The sequence below is a fragment of the Molossus molossus genome, unplaced genomic scaffold, assembly GCF_014108415.1.
Source record: "Molossus molossus isolate mMolMol1 unplaced genomic scaffold, mMolMol1.p scaffold_m16_p_19, whole genome shotgun sequence".
NCBI lineage: Eukaryota > Metazoa > Chordata > Mammalia > Chiroptera > Molossidae > Molossus > Molossus molossus.
Window position 1 is genome coordinate 50,139,525 of NW_023425354.1, and position 14,224 is coordinate 50,153,748.

The 14,224-nt window shown below is 54.6% G+C and overlaps 1 protein-coding gene across 1 annotated transcript; it reads right to left on the minus strand.

The window, feature by feature from the left end:
* Window positions 1-1,941: 1,941 nt before the first annotated feature.
* RCVRN (recoverin) lies at window positions 1,942-8,683 on the minus strand. Its single transcript, XM_036270006.1, has 3 exons — window positions 8,176-8,683; window positions 5,155-5,266; window positions 1,942-2,435 (listed from the first exon to the last, which is right to left on the minus strand). The coding sequence occupies exons 1-3, from the start codon at window positions 8,554-8,556 to the stop codon at window positions 2,314-2,316; spliced, it is 615 nt and encodes a 204-aa protein (XP_036125899.1). The 5' UTR covers window positions 8,557-8,683; the 3' UTR covers window positions 1,942-2,313.
* Between the last annotated feature and the right edge of the window lie 5,541 nt (window positions 8,684-14,224).

Genomic DNA, 14,224 nt, shown 5'->3' on the forward strand with positions numbered 1-14,224 from the left:
TGCCGTGCCCAGGGTGGTGCTGAGAGGGCCCGGCCTGTGGCACTCATTCTGCCCAGGAGGGACGAGCTGTGCTCCAGAGGCTGAGAAGAGGTCATTCGGGAGGCTGAGGAGGGCCCACAGTTAGGGCCTGTCTCCGCGGCTGACACTCCAAGGCAAGAAGCTGGAGGAAGATCAAAGGAGGAGCATCCTACGGACATGTCGCTTTTATAGCATGTAAAAGTGTCTGCGTATGTGGGACATGCATTATCTAAAATTCCGTTTTTATTGTTTTCACCTGGCAACTCTCTTTTCAAGGACACTGCGGTAGGACTGGGCCTAGAGGCACGGGAGGGTGTCACATTTAAGAGACTACTAAAAAAGCCTCAATTGTCGACTCCACAAACTACAGCCCACGGGCCATTATACAAATAGGTTTGATGGAAACCAGGGCTGGGGTGAGGGTGAGGAGAGTTAGGCCAGCTCATGGTCTGATCCTGGCTTTATTTAACATTTCAATATTGCTCATTATGCACTTTTTAACATTAATTTTATTTTTAAACGATGGCATTAAGATATTCCTGATTTTGGTTACTGAGTTTTTTGCCGTACCCCCCCCCCCCCCCTTCAATTTTGCGTCTGAGGCTGCTGCTCCCCTTGCCCTCGCCCTGGTCCTGGCTCTGCTTGGCAACAGGGGAGACCGAAGCAAAGGCCTAGGCAGGCATGGGACCGAGGCGTGGTCTTTGGTGTCCAGATTATCCATACTCCAATCATCAAATCGCATGTCCTTCTCGTTTTAATCTTTCTGCAAATGTCCCTGCCTCTTCTCTCTAGCCTGTTAGCTCCTAGAAGGCTGGGGCCATGCATTCCCGGCGTGCACCCAGCACAGCTGGTCCAGAGTAGGTGCTCAGCACACGTGCATTGAATGGACAAGACAGAACTGTCTCGGGAGCGTGAGACGCTGTCCGGGGCCAGTCACCCAGGACCCTGTCATTAACAGTATAGAAGGAAGTTGTATTTTTCATAATATTTGTAAATATGTCCCTCACCCCTCACTCCGCAAATGGGGTGGCACACCCACACTACTTCCTCTTGTCCTGCTAATAATTAAAATACGTTTATTTGATTGGAGTTGTATGTTGTTGGTTCTTTCACATTTGTTTCTCCCTGGAGCTGAAGGTCTCTCGTGCCCAAGAGGATCGGTGCACTGTGCCTGGCACGAAGGGACCTGATGGCCAAGCTGTGCGGATGCGAGACACCGAGGGGCACTGCACTAGAGGCTGGGACCCTGAGAGAGCAGGTGGCTTTAGGGGACGGGGCAGTTCGGCTTATTGTTCCTGACGCGACCCGTTTCTGCCTTTCAGTTTGCACGTACACGAGGAAGCAGAAATTCAGAGGTGGAGTGACTTCCCAAAGTCTCCTAGTAGACATCTGCTTTTCTAATTCATCCCTCGTATACCAATAGCACCCACGTTTTCCTCTTGGAAACCACACAGCTCCCACTCCCGGTCCCATGAGCTGCAGGGAAGGCCTGGTGTGGTCTGGCCCCAAATACATCTCAGGCTTGACTCGCTGTTGGCTGTCCCTCCTCCCTCTGCTCTGTGTGACCCTGGCCTCCTCACAGGAAATGCTCGTTCCTGCCTCAGGGTCTCTGCTGAGACCCAGTGCTTCCCCACCCCCACCATCAAGAGCGCCTTCTCTGACCTCTGGACAAGGCAGCCCATCCTGTTCCATCTCACGGTGCTTTGCACGTCTCCATGGTAACCTCCCCACTTACAAAGGCTGCGCCAGGTCTGCCGTCCCCTCTGCACCCTGTGCCCCGTGAGAGCAGGGCCGTGCCCACCTCCTTCACCCCAGAGTCCCAGCACCCTGGTGATGACTGCAATGACACCACACCCCCGCTTTTGAGGCTGAGCCCACAGAAATCATGTCCCTTTCCAGTTCAACAGTAACCAGCCGGCTGTGTGCCCAGAAACTCTCGAATTTATTGGAACCTGCTTAGCCAGCAATCCACAAAGGAGCTTATACAGGGGTGATAGTTAGGACTTCTGTGACCTAATCCTGGGATTATCCTGGGAGGCATGGCTGGTGAGCAGGGGAGGGGAGGTGGGTGGAACTGGACGGGCTCTAAAGGCAGGGGAGAAGGAGCCAGTAGATCGCTAAAGACACTTCCGTTTGGCAGGGACCGTGCTGTGGGTTTGGAGGCCTCTCTCTTGGCCCCTGGGGTGTGTTTGTGCGCACGAGTGTGTGTACACGCGCGTGTGTGCTCGTGTGTGCATGTGTGTGCGTGAGTGCATTTATGAGTGGTCGGGCGGCAGGAGAGCGGAGCAGTTGGCATCAGGCATTCTTTTCCTTTTCCTTTAACCTTTCCTTCACTTTTTGCGGCTCATATTGGATCAGTCGCAGAATTTCTTTATTGGCCAGGGTCCCCTCGATGAACTCTTCCTCTGTAAGTTTATCTGCGTATGGGAGGAAAACACGAGTCAGGATTAGCTGCTTCAAGCTGCGACGAGGCGGACGGCCGCCAGCGTGCTCTGTGCAGATGTAGCTGTTACGGAAACCTTGAGTCTTAGTGCCCCCAGGGCATGCCCACCCCCGCCCAGATACCCATCTTGTCCCCTGGACCGCCCCATGCCCAGCAGTGACCTCTCAGTGACTGACACTACTGAAGGGTCTAGGGTGCATTTCTGTGTTATGTTTCTCTTCTGACTGGCCAGTACCTCTGCTTTGCTGGTTATTAAATATTTTGAGTATTTTGGAAGAACTTTTGAGGGACGGAGAAAAGCAAAGAGAATTTCAGTTGAGAAGTAGGGAGCAGCATCCACTCCGGGAGTAAAAGTTAAGGGGTCCGGTTTGGTGCCAGGGAGAGCCTGCTTGTGAAGAGGTCTCTCTGACCCCCCCCAGCACATGGGCAGCCCCCTGATTCTCAGCTGACAGTTCTTCCATGGTTCTTCCTCATGCATCTCTGCGTCCCCCATCTCCTCCCCATGTGGGACCGAGAGGGAGCCTTGCCCACCGACTGCGTTCCGTTCTATCCAGGTAAATGCTTTCCACTAGCTTCGCTCTGCTCCAGAGCCACTGTGCTGGGGGCTGAGGTCCCTTCAGGGGCAGAGGGCAGGGTGAGGCACGGCAGGGAGTGACATAAGGTGCCTGGCCCAGGAAACTCCTGGTCTGGGGGGAAGACAGTCACCTGTGAATGACTCTGAAACGAGACAGGTGCTCTTTCAGATCGTGGCTACGCTCACTGCTGCTTGTGCAGTAGGTTCCAACAGAGCTCGGCTGAGCCGAACCGCACTTCCGTTCATGTATGTTCCGGGCCTTTGAACATCTTTAATCTGGATCTGCACTAGGACCAGGCTGGTTCCCTGCATGGGTCTAGGTGGCAAAGTGTGGGTTTTAAAGTCCCAGCTGCCCTATCGGCCCCACCTAGAGCTTGACACTGCCGCCGTCCGAGCCCAGTACCAGAGTCAGGCGCTATGTCCAAGTGGCCACGTGAGAGAAAACACACACGTCACGGGGCAGGAGCAGTACGTCAGCCCCTAACACCGCCACCTCCTGTGCAATCACCTGGGTCAGTTTTCAACTTAACAAGGAGCAGAGCAGGGTTCTCAGGGCATGGCAGACCCGGAGGGATGGCATGAAGGGGGCAAAGGGCCAGTAGGGGGAGGTGCCACAGGGAGTCATTTAAACAGCCAGGACAGGTGCTCAGAGGGGTGGGGAGATCAACAGGCACCTGGCCTCACTGAGCAGGTGCGCAGGCCACGCCAGCACAGGCACCGCGTGAGTGCCCCTTCGGTGCTGGGGCCGGGCACCTCGCTTCCTCACCGTCTTCTGGCCCTGCAGCCAATGACCTTCTCGCTTTTCTGACTTCCTCCTAGACTTGCAGATGAGTAGGGCCAGTGTCATTCGTACCTGTCCTTATTTAATGTCCTGCTGAGGCCTGTCCCCTGGAGCCCTGGTGAGAGGCTGCCCCCAGCAATCACAAAAGGGCCCAAACCGGCCCCTCAGATGTGTTTGGGTCATGCAGTATCCCATCATTTTGAGACACTCAGGTTTTAAAAGTCTCAGTTACTGGCTCCTCTCTTTAAAAACCATCAGGCGAGGCGCCGGTGGACTCGGCATTCCCGCGTGGAAGCCATCAAAGCAGATAGCCACTCTCCACTATTTGCCAGTCCCCAGAGTGGGACTACTGCCTACTTCTGTCACCTCCGTCCTCTGAGCCCCTGTGGCCACGTGAGTCTGTAGCACCCGCTGACATCACCTCCTCTACTATCCTTCCCACAATGGCCGTGAGCACCAGGCACCAGCAGCCCCGTGGCCCAGATCTGACACCATCACCGCCTTCCCGTGCAGGGCCACGCTCCTGGGGGCTGCTCCCAGGCGCAGACTGGACGGGGCAGGGGCGAGCTCCTGGAAGAAGGGGGCTTTGCCAGCCTTTCTGAGCCCCACCCTGCGGTCTAAGCCTTTTCCTACCCAGCCTCCCTCCTGGCCTCTCCGCCCACACTGGTCCCCTCTGCTTTGCAGTCCGATGGCTTTCCCGGCTTTCTCTAGATCTCCCCCCTCCCCTCGGAGGCCTTCTCCCCAGTAAGTCTCCCGCTGCCTAATTTAAATCTAAGCCCATCTGGCAGTGCTTCTGGGGGGACCCAAATTAACTTCCTAAGTAAAACCACGGACACTGAGATCCCACTTACTTGGGACTTGGTGCTGATCCCGACACCAACTGACATGCCCTGCCCTAACGGCCTAGGAAGCATTTTTGAAAATGAGCGAAGGAAACCTCAGTGTCTGCACTTAAACAGAAGGTGGTTTGTGTGCATTTGCATACAAACTTCTAACATGCTATCGCCTTTGCGTTTTACTCTTGTTTCCATGTGGGCTGACCCTGTTAAAACCAAAGGTGTTTTCCTTCAAAGCGCTCCACCATTCCGAGCCTTCCTGCTCCCCCAGGGACTCCCAGCAGCGATGGGGCTGGGATGTGGGGCCATTCCCAGCACAGCCGCAGCTCCAAGGGGCAGCAGGGCTGGCCCCTCCGGCCCCTCAGCCAGCCCTGCAGTGCATGGCGGGGCGAGGTGTCCCCGTCCTGCCCGGGCACTGGGACCGGGAAGGCTGAATTTCATCGGAACCAGCGGGAAGCGGCCATGGCTGTAAATCAAAGGCAAGGAGGGGGAGAGCATTCACCATCATCTTTCTTTCCGAAGAAGCCCCAGATCTTCTCAGCTCGCTTCTCTGGCGTGTTCTCATCATCCGGCAGGTGCTTCATGTCCTCGGGATTGATCATTTTGAAAATCGCCTGCACCAAAGCAAGAGCAACGACTCGTCAGAAGCAGCAGTAGGGGCCGGCAGCCTGGGGTTTCAGTGCAGGTCCTGGGCCCGGGCCCTGCTGAATCAAAGCTCCTGGGAGGCAGCTGTAGTTTGACATCTTCAGATGGGGTAGGGAACGTGGGGGAGGGGCGAAGACGGCTTTCGCTTCTTAGGGGTCCCTTTCTGTACTGTTTGAATTTCCTGGCCATGTAGACATTACTTTCATTTTATTTAAAAAAAATGAAAATAAGGGGGAAAAAAGCTTCCTGATGATAATTACCTTGAACCCTACAGCCCAGAATTTTAGAATATCTAATGGTTTCTTCCAGGGCCACGTGGTACCTGGTTGCCCAGCCGGGTCGGCTTATGGTAAGAAGGGCTAACATTTGTTGAGCACTTAACATGTGCCACAGTTCCAGCATTTTTACATGTAGCCTTCCCCAACCTTATGAGGTGGGCATTATCGACCCCATTTTACAGATGGAGAGACTGAGACAACTACCTTGCTGAGCGTCACCCAGCTCGTGGCGGATGAGCAGAGTCTAACCCAGGCACTTTGGTTTTAGTTTGCATCCCTCACCAGCTCACTCTCATGCCTTGGAGAGCATCCCAGTGGCTGGGGAGGGGAGAGAGGGGGCATCGACAAGGACTTTCCAAAGGTCTCCCCCAGGGCTCAGCAAGCCCCTCAGTTTACCCTTCCGCTCAGTCAGGGAGGGATTCAGAGAAAGGTTAAGCTTTAGACTCAAGGATCCTTCTCACCCCCCTCCACTCTCACTAATAAAGGAGGCTGATGTGCAGATGTGCGATGGGGAGGGGGAGGTTAAGCAGAAAGTGCCTCTGCACCTGTGACCAGGGAAAGGAACAGGTGGTCTCAATGTGCCCATCCAGCTCCAGGTTCCTGGGATCCCACCGGCTCAGTAGCTCCAGGGCTGGCCAGGTCCAGAGAGGACTCTCAAGGTCACGGTCCCTGAGCCTGTCTCAGCCTGGGCCCTCGGCCTTGGGGCAGGCTCAGGGTGCAGGCCGTGTGTTAGGTGGGAGTTAGGGGGGCCCTTGGAGACCCAGGAGCACAGCCAGGCAGGGGTAGTGATGCCTAAGAAATGAGCCCGGAGGGACGGTCAACTACTCTGAGAAGCACTCTTTCAGCCCTCCGTGCTGTAACGGGAGGAGCAAGAAAATCGCACCCAGCAGCTCGGGGTAGCAGCTCGGCTGGCAGCCCAGCCGTAGGTGACTCTGTGAACTGCTCTCTGTCCTGAGCCATGGGAAACATGTGCAGGCTTGATGGCTAGACACTGGGAAGAACTGGCTGCCTGCCCATCCTGCTTTTAACACCTAGGACAGACCGTCAAGCCTCCGCAAAAGGGCCGAGGAAGAACCATCGCATGCTCACCCGGGGCTCTGGGAGCTTACATGGTTTCCCATGAAGCTAGCTGGTGGCATAGCTGGGACTAGAATCCATAACTTCCGACTCCAAGGCTAGGGACCTAGTGATCTGGTGAAGGGCAAAGCCTTGGCACCACCATGCACAGCCTCAGCCATGGATGCTCCTCCCCCCTTCTCTCCCCGCCCCTTTCCCCTCCCTTCTCTTTCTTCCCTTTTCTCAATGACCACCACCTGTAGGCCTCTGCTGGGCCTGGCATCCTTTAGGTGGTTCTGAGGATGGGGTCTCCATCCCAGGCCACCTGCCAGTCCAGGGAAGTTTGATCTGAAGGCCCTGCCCAGATGCCAGAGAGGTCCCCGTGCATGCCTGCCCTTAACGGGAGGCCCGAGCAGAGCCCGCAGCCCCAGCTGCATGCTGGGCGGGTTTATTCATGGGGTGTCCTCGTACATAAGTGTGGAAGAATCGTGCAAATGAAAGCAGGATCACAAGTGTATGAAAATTACATAACATAGGAAAAACATTCTCCCTCTTAACAGGAATGAAATTAGAAAAATAAAGCAAGTGGCATGAGGTAGAGGGCTAAAAAGATACTAAATGAAGGTAAATATAAATAATATAATAGGAAAAATAGAAACATCCCAATTGTCCAAAAGATAGGAATGATTAAATAATTTTGTGATATTTCCACAGATGAAATTCTTAGCAGCTATTAAAAATGGCTTTGAAGAATAGATACAGTGATATGAAAAACATTCCTAATAAAATAGTAACTGAAAAAGGTATAAAAATCGTATATGAATATTGTATAGTTTAAAAAATTTTAAACGTATAGCTAAAAGGCTGGAAATGTCTATACCAATATGTTGACAGTTTACTCTGGATGGTGGAATTCGAGGTAATTTTAATTTTCGATCGCAAAAGTTTCTAAATTTCATGAAGTACGTTTACGGTGAATAAACTAACATCTTCAGAAGGAAGGATGTGTTGTGGGGCCAGCAGGACAGCGGTGGAGCACATGCTGAGAAGCTGGGGCCGAGAGGGGCCGAGGAGCGGGGTGCAGCCCAGAACACACCGCGGGAAAGCCAGGCTCCCGGGTGAAGTGCTAGGACAGTCAACACTAGAACCCAGATGTCGCAGCCCGACTCTGGCTTCTTTCTCTTCCTATTGTGTATTTGAAACAGGTTATGGAATCTGAATATGTTCAGTTGAAGGTTTTGAAGACATCTTAATGAACAAAGGAAGAAGGGAGGGAGGGAAAAAGGGAAGGAAGAAGGAAGGAGAGAAGGAAACAAAAAAATGTAAATAAAAGGAAATACCAGATCCTTTCTAAAGAGGAAAATGAAGCTCGGACTTCTGTCAATATCAGTAGATGAGAGACCCCTCCCCACGCTCTCGGAGCCACCGAGTCACAAGCCGGGACCCCGCCCCGCCCCGCCCCCCAGCGCACAGGCAGCAGGTGCGGGCCCTGACCCCGGCGACCCCAGGCTGGCCCAGGAAGGGGGAGGGGCGCCGACACTGACCCTGACGATCTCCAGCACCTCGCTCTTGCTGATGGCCCCGTTGCCGTCCACGTCGTAGAGGGAGAAGGCCCACTCCAGCTTCTGGCTGGGCTTGCCCGCCGTGGTCATGTGCAGGGCGACGACGTACTCCTTGAAGTCCAGGGTGCCGTCGCTGTTGGCGTCGAAGCTGCGGAACACGTGCTCGGCGTAGGCCTGGGGGTCCGAGTCGGGGAAGAACTTGGCGTAGATGCCCTGGAACTGCTGCCGCGTGATGCGGCCGCTGGGGCACTCCTTCAGGAAGGACTGGTACCAGGCGCACAGCTCCTGCTCCGTGAACGTGGTGTTCAGCTGCAGCTCCTCCAGGATCTCCCTGGACAGCGTCCCGCTCTTGCTGTTCCCCATGGGTGAGGCGTGGGCCCGGCCGGGGGTCCCCGCTGGGTCGGAAGGTGCGTGGGAGCGACGTGGTCTCCCTGCCGCTGCCGACAGCCGACGCCGAGGTGCTGGCGGATTAGGAGGATTTGCGGCAGGTTCGCCCAGTACTTGGAAGGAGGAGGGGCCAGGAGCTTGGAGGTGCAGACACGTTCCCAGAACCCCCCTGAGATTAAAATAAAGAGCTGACAGCAGGTGGTCAATCCATTTTGGCCTTCTGGGAGGACAGGGCAGGAGGTCAGAACCTTCAGAGCCCAAGCCTTGGGGCAGGGCCTGCCCACTGCCCCGTTCATCCCTCGCCCACCCCCAACTCCAGCCCTCTGAGAGCGTGATGTTCATGGCCTGGCCTGGCCAGCCCTGACTCTGGGGGTCTCATCTTTCCCTGAGCCCTACAATGCAGGGGTGAGGGGCCAGGCTCTGGAGACCACTTGGGTTCAAATCCCAACTTTGCAATTTATAAGCAGTGTGACCCCAGCGACCTCTAACCTCTCTCTGTCTAGCGGGCTCTCCTAACCCTTCACCTCCTCCATGCTTTCCTCCAACGTGCCCTTCTCAGCAAGGCCTGCACCGTCACTCTAGTTCCAGCTGCACACCTCACCCCAACCAGACCGTTTGTCCTGCTCTACTTTGCTCCCTGCCCTGTACACCTTCGGACTCCTATTTACTCACTCCTGGTGCTGGCTGTACCCTCATCGGCGGGAAAGCTCCAGAAGTGAGGATCTGTCTGTTTAGTTCCCAGCTACAGCTTCACTGCCAGACGGTGCCTGGCAGGTTGGGGCCTCAGTGACTATTCCTTGAGTGAACAGGCATAACAACAGTGGGTCCTTCATTGTTCTTATCAGGCTGAACTGAGTTAATATGTTCAACATACTTAGAATAAGGTCTGGTACATGCTAAGTGCTACATTCATATCAGGTTGTGCTATCATTTATCTACAACAGGTATCAAAATCTAACTGCCTACAGGAGCCAGCAAGAGCAGGGAGGGCATGAAACAGCTGGATCAGGGAGGCAGTAGGGCGTGGTGAGGCCTGTGGCACCCATGGGAGGGATTGCCCATGTTCAACTCTATTTGAATGTATGGGATTATGGTTCAGTGCCACTGCATTTTTCGATTATCCAAGACAAATCCAGAAATGAGATTTTTAGGTGCAATTTCCAAAGTTTTAAACTTTGAGAGTTCATTCAGAAATATTCAAAACATGGTGTGGGCCAAATGCAGCCTGTCTGTGGCTTGGTCTGAGCTTGCAGGCTGGCAGCGTGCAGCCAGCCTGATGCCTGGAGCTGGCACAGCAGTGTGCCTGCTGAGGGAATGGATGGGTCGGCGGGAGGCAGGGACCCTGCAAGGGCAGCCTTCACTTCACATCCCTACAGGACACAAGGGAGAATGTAGTGAGGACGTTGGTACCTGAATTCTCATCACCCAGACAAAGGCCGGCAGTGCCCTGGTTTGGCTGAGCACAATGCTGGAGGGGAAGGCGCCTGGAACCCCAAAATTGCCAAATGGGATGGTAGAGATACCTCTCTTTGCCCACACTCTCTAGGCAGGTGAGTTAGGCTTAGTGCCCTATCATAACAGGCTAATGGCAGGGGACATCAGGTCCCTGCTGCTGGGAGAAAGCCACCTGCCAGGCGCTCCCTGGTATTGCTTAGGGAGGACTGAGAAGCGCAGGGACCGACCATGCTGACCCATCCTGCCTGCCCACCCCATGACTGTGGTTCCAGAGTTTCCCAGGAGGCCTTAATGTGAGGGGTGTGTGTACTCGCTCTGTCCCCGTCAGTCCACCAGAGCACATTATTTCTTTTTCTAGACGTCATTATCCTGCAGCCACGCATGTATTCTCAAGAGCAGTTAGAAACAGGACAGTCACCAAACTCAAAACAAACACACAAAACCCGGCCATGACAGCGAGGCCAGAGGCTTCACCCCTTACCTCCCAACCAGGTGTGGGAGGTGACTAGAAGTGCCTCCTGGGTCCGGGCCTGTCCTCACCGAGCCTGCAGATGAGGCGGGGCCGGTGTCACGGGAGAACCAGAGCCCCAACGCATTCCGCCTGCCGGTGTCACAGGGCGCGAGAGGAAAGCCCAGGTCCGCCAGGCTCCTCGTTCAGGCCTCTTTTTACTACATCACGACTGCCTGCACCAAGGCGGCAAGAAGGTCCATCTCTGTAGGTGAGGAGCGGGGGTTGCCATGCCAACAGAAGATGTGCACAGGGAAACAGGGCTCTGGGTGAGCACAGAGGGCAGTAGAGCCCCCGACCTCTCTGCCCTTTCCAAGGGAAGGGGGAAGGAGCTGGAACCAGGGCGGAAGCAGCCTGGCACTGTCCTCATTCTCCAGGTTGCTGTGCCCAGGAGGGGCCCAACCGCAGGAGGGACCACAGACAGCTGTGTTTGAGGCTACTGAGAGAGGGGTCATGACCTGGAGGTTTGTTTGAAAACCTGCATAAACATCTTCTATCAGAGGGAGAGTTTATGCTCTTCAGTCAAACAAGTTGTTGGAGATGATGTATTGTGAATGGATTTGTTAAGTCTGAGCTGGGGCCATAAACTCTCCCCGAACCCCGTGGACCAATGGGGAGAAGGCTCGTCTCCCGAGGGTCTCGGTGTGTGTCTCCCCTCCTGGCCTGGCCTTGACTGCCGGCTCTTCCCAGAGGCCAGCCGGTCACACTCCAAGCCAGGAGCTCTCGTGTAGCTGCTAGCCAGGGGCCAGCTCCATCCCTCTACCTCCCCTGCTCAGAGCTCAAAGACAAGATGTGCTTTTCTCCCCCAGCTTGGAAACAGAGCTCACACACGTTCACACTGGAGGGGAAAAGAGGAGGAGGGGTGGGAGGCAGAGGATGGGCAAGAAGGCTCCTCCCACGGCCACTCCATTGCACAGATGGCAGGGCATCGTTTTGGTTGCTTGGACTAACATCCTTGGAGTCACCCACAGTACCTCTCATTCTGTCACACCCTACGCCAATCCACCAGAAATCGCGTGAGCCCTGGCCAGTTCGCTCAGTGGTTAGAGCATCAGCCTGCGAACCAGTGAGTCGAGAGTTCAATTCCGGTCAAAGGCACATACCTTGGTTGCAATTCGTCCCTGACCCTGGTTGGGGTCATGTGGGAGGCAGCCACTCAATGTGTCCCTTTCATGTCGATATTTCTCTCTCTCTCTTCCTCTTTCTCCCTCCCACTCTATCTGAACAAAACTGGAAACATGTCTTTTGGTGAGAATAAAAAAAAAGTGGTGTGAGCTCTACCTTCTGAGTACACCCAGAATCTGACCATTCTCTGCACCTCCACCGTGACCGCCTCCTGCAGGCACCGTCGCCTCTCCGTGGTCCCGCTTCTGCCCTTGACCTAACGGTGGTGCAGCGACCCTGCAGCAGCGAGGTCAGGCCGCGGGCTCCTCGGCTCCCTGCCCCAGGGGAAAGTCACAGGCTCTCCACAGCTGGCAAAGCCCTGCAGAAGCTGCCCCTCCCCATCACCCCTCTGCTTCAGCCACTGGCCTCCAACAATGGTCGTCCCCACCCCCAAACACACCCAGCCATGGCCTCTGCAGGGGCATCCTTCCCCTAGCTCCCTCCCGGCCGGACTACCTGTGGAGTCCCACAAACCCATGTTTTCTTGTCTTCGATCAAAATGCCACCTTCTCAATGAGGCTACCCCAACTCCTCTATTTAATATAGCAACTTACCCACCCTCACGCCTAGAACTACCAATCCCCTCGCTCTGCCCTATTTCTTTCTCCACGACACTTAATTCTGTCTACACCTACACTGTGTAATTTCATTATACCTATTATTTTTCTGACTCCCCTTGCTCGAAAGTAAGCTCATGAGGGCAGGGTTCTCCGAGGACCTAGAACAGTCTGGCATGTAGTAGGTGCTCAATAATTATGGCATGAAGGAAGGGGCGGGGGATGAGACAGGAAACAATAGGAGGAGCCCCTTGTGTCCACAGGGACAAGGAGACGGGACTGGGGCTGGGGTCCGGTGTGTGGGTATGGCAGCGTGGCACCTATCTGGGGGGTCAGTGGCCAGGTGCCTTTTGTCCCTCTGCTAAGCCATCAGGAGTAAAATGACCACCAATCCTGGGAGCCTGGAGGAATGTGAAGACCATCTGTACAAAGGACACTATGGCAGGCCTCCAGGAAGGAGGGTCACCCCCGGGACCCAGTGTCTCCAGACAGTTTATTTCACATGGGGTGAATCTAAGCATCTCAAGTGTACACACAGAGTTGAAGGGAAAAAAAAGGGAGAGCATTTAACTTCTGAAAACGCTTTATAATAATGCAGGACAATTATATATATAGCAAACGCCTTCAAAATTTAAACCCTTTAAACATTTAATTCTTCAGCATTAATACACACAAATGCTATTACAGGGGGCGGGGAGGGCGGATTACAGCTTCCGTAGGGATCAGAGTTTCAACAGTGTTACTTATAAATTATATTACATCAATTTTATTTACTGATCTAGGCAGCCCGAGGGTGGAAGGATATACAATGTGGAGTAAACACATTCATACCGGGATGAGGAATGCTGGCAGGAGACACAGCTTTGTAACATTAAAAATGTATAAAGCATTTAGCAAAAGTTACAGAAAACAGACCAAACAAGCGAGTTTATTTTGTTAGAAAATTCCACTTCCATAGGGCTTGCTGACGCGCCCATGTCTGAAAGTCCTGCTGCGCCCCCTCCCGCCCCATCATCTCCTGCCTAAGGGAAGGGCAGGGAGGCAGATCTGGGGCCCATCACCATGGGTGGCTGGCGTCCCTTTGAATGTCTGTCCCTGGGTCCACGGGGCTGCCTGGAGGCCGTGGCTCCCGGAGAGCTAGTCTGCTGCATGTGCCACTGGAAGGGGGGTGTCTCACTTGACAGATGAGCCCACAGAGGTCCCGGGAGGGCATGTGACAACTTGGGGTCACGGCACAGATGCGACAGCAGAGTGGGCCCAGTCTCTGTCCCCGTGTCACTGTCCCCATTAGAGCTCCCATGGGCCGGGCCCTTTTGTTCCATGACCGCAGCCCCATGAGGAATGTCCTGAAGCTCAAAGGGTCCATGTCCCCTGAAGAGTGCACAGAGAGACCACAAGGGGTCACAGCCCCTCTCCCCCAGAGGCACCTCCCAACCAAGGCTCCTGAAGTCTAGCCCCAGCATCGAGGGTGAGGGAAAGGGGAACGTTGCTTTTCTGTCTTATTCTCACTCAAACTTGCTGCAACAGGAGCCGGGTGCCTTCCCTTCAGGACAAATAATACTCCCGGGGAGGGGTCGGGGTAAGGAGTCCTCCTTGGCAAAACTCATCCCAGAGCATCGTAGATCCTTGGCTCCCCAGCATGGGAGCCTGCGGGCCGGGCTCCCTAGACTCATCCTGGACCCAGGAATGTGTTCAGTTTGCTTGGAGAGGTGCCTGGTTGCCTTCCGGGCTTACCTGTCACTGAGCAGGGCATGATCAAGGCATGGCTTGGAGAAGCTGTCACCTTGGGGGTCCTGAGGAGGAACTACCTCATTCTCAACAGCTCACAAAACTCTTTAATTTTAGCTCCCTTTGTGTCCAATGCAGAAATGCCAGGGTGTCATGAGGACTTTAGGTAACACCACGCACTACTGTGCTGATGGGACCCAGATTCGGTTCGGCCGTGTGCACAGGTACAAAA

Bases quoted from the DNA above. Each gene is read 5' to 3' on its own strand.
- RCVRN (XM_036270006.1), bottom strand. From the start codon at position 8,556: ATGGGGAACAGCAAGAGCGGGACGCTGTCCAGGGAGATCCTGGAGGAG. The intron at 5,267-8,175 runs GTCAGTGTCGGC...GCTTTGGTGCAG, and splicing joins AGGTGCTGGAGATCGTCAGG to GCGATTTTCAAAATGATCAA. The intron at 2,436-5,154 runs GTGAATGCTCTC...TCCCATACGCAG, and splicing joins CTTCGGAAAGAAAGATGATG to ATAAACTTACAGAGGAAGAG.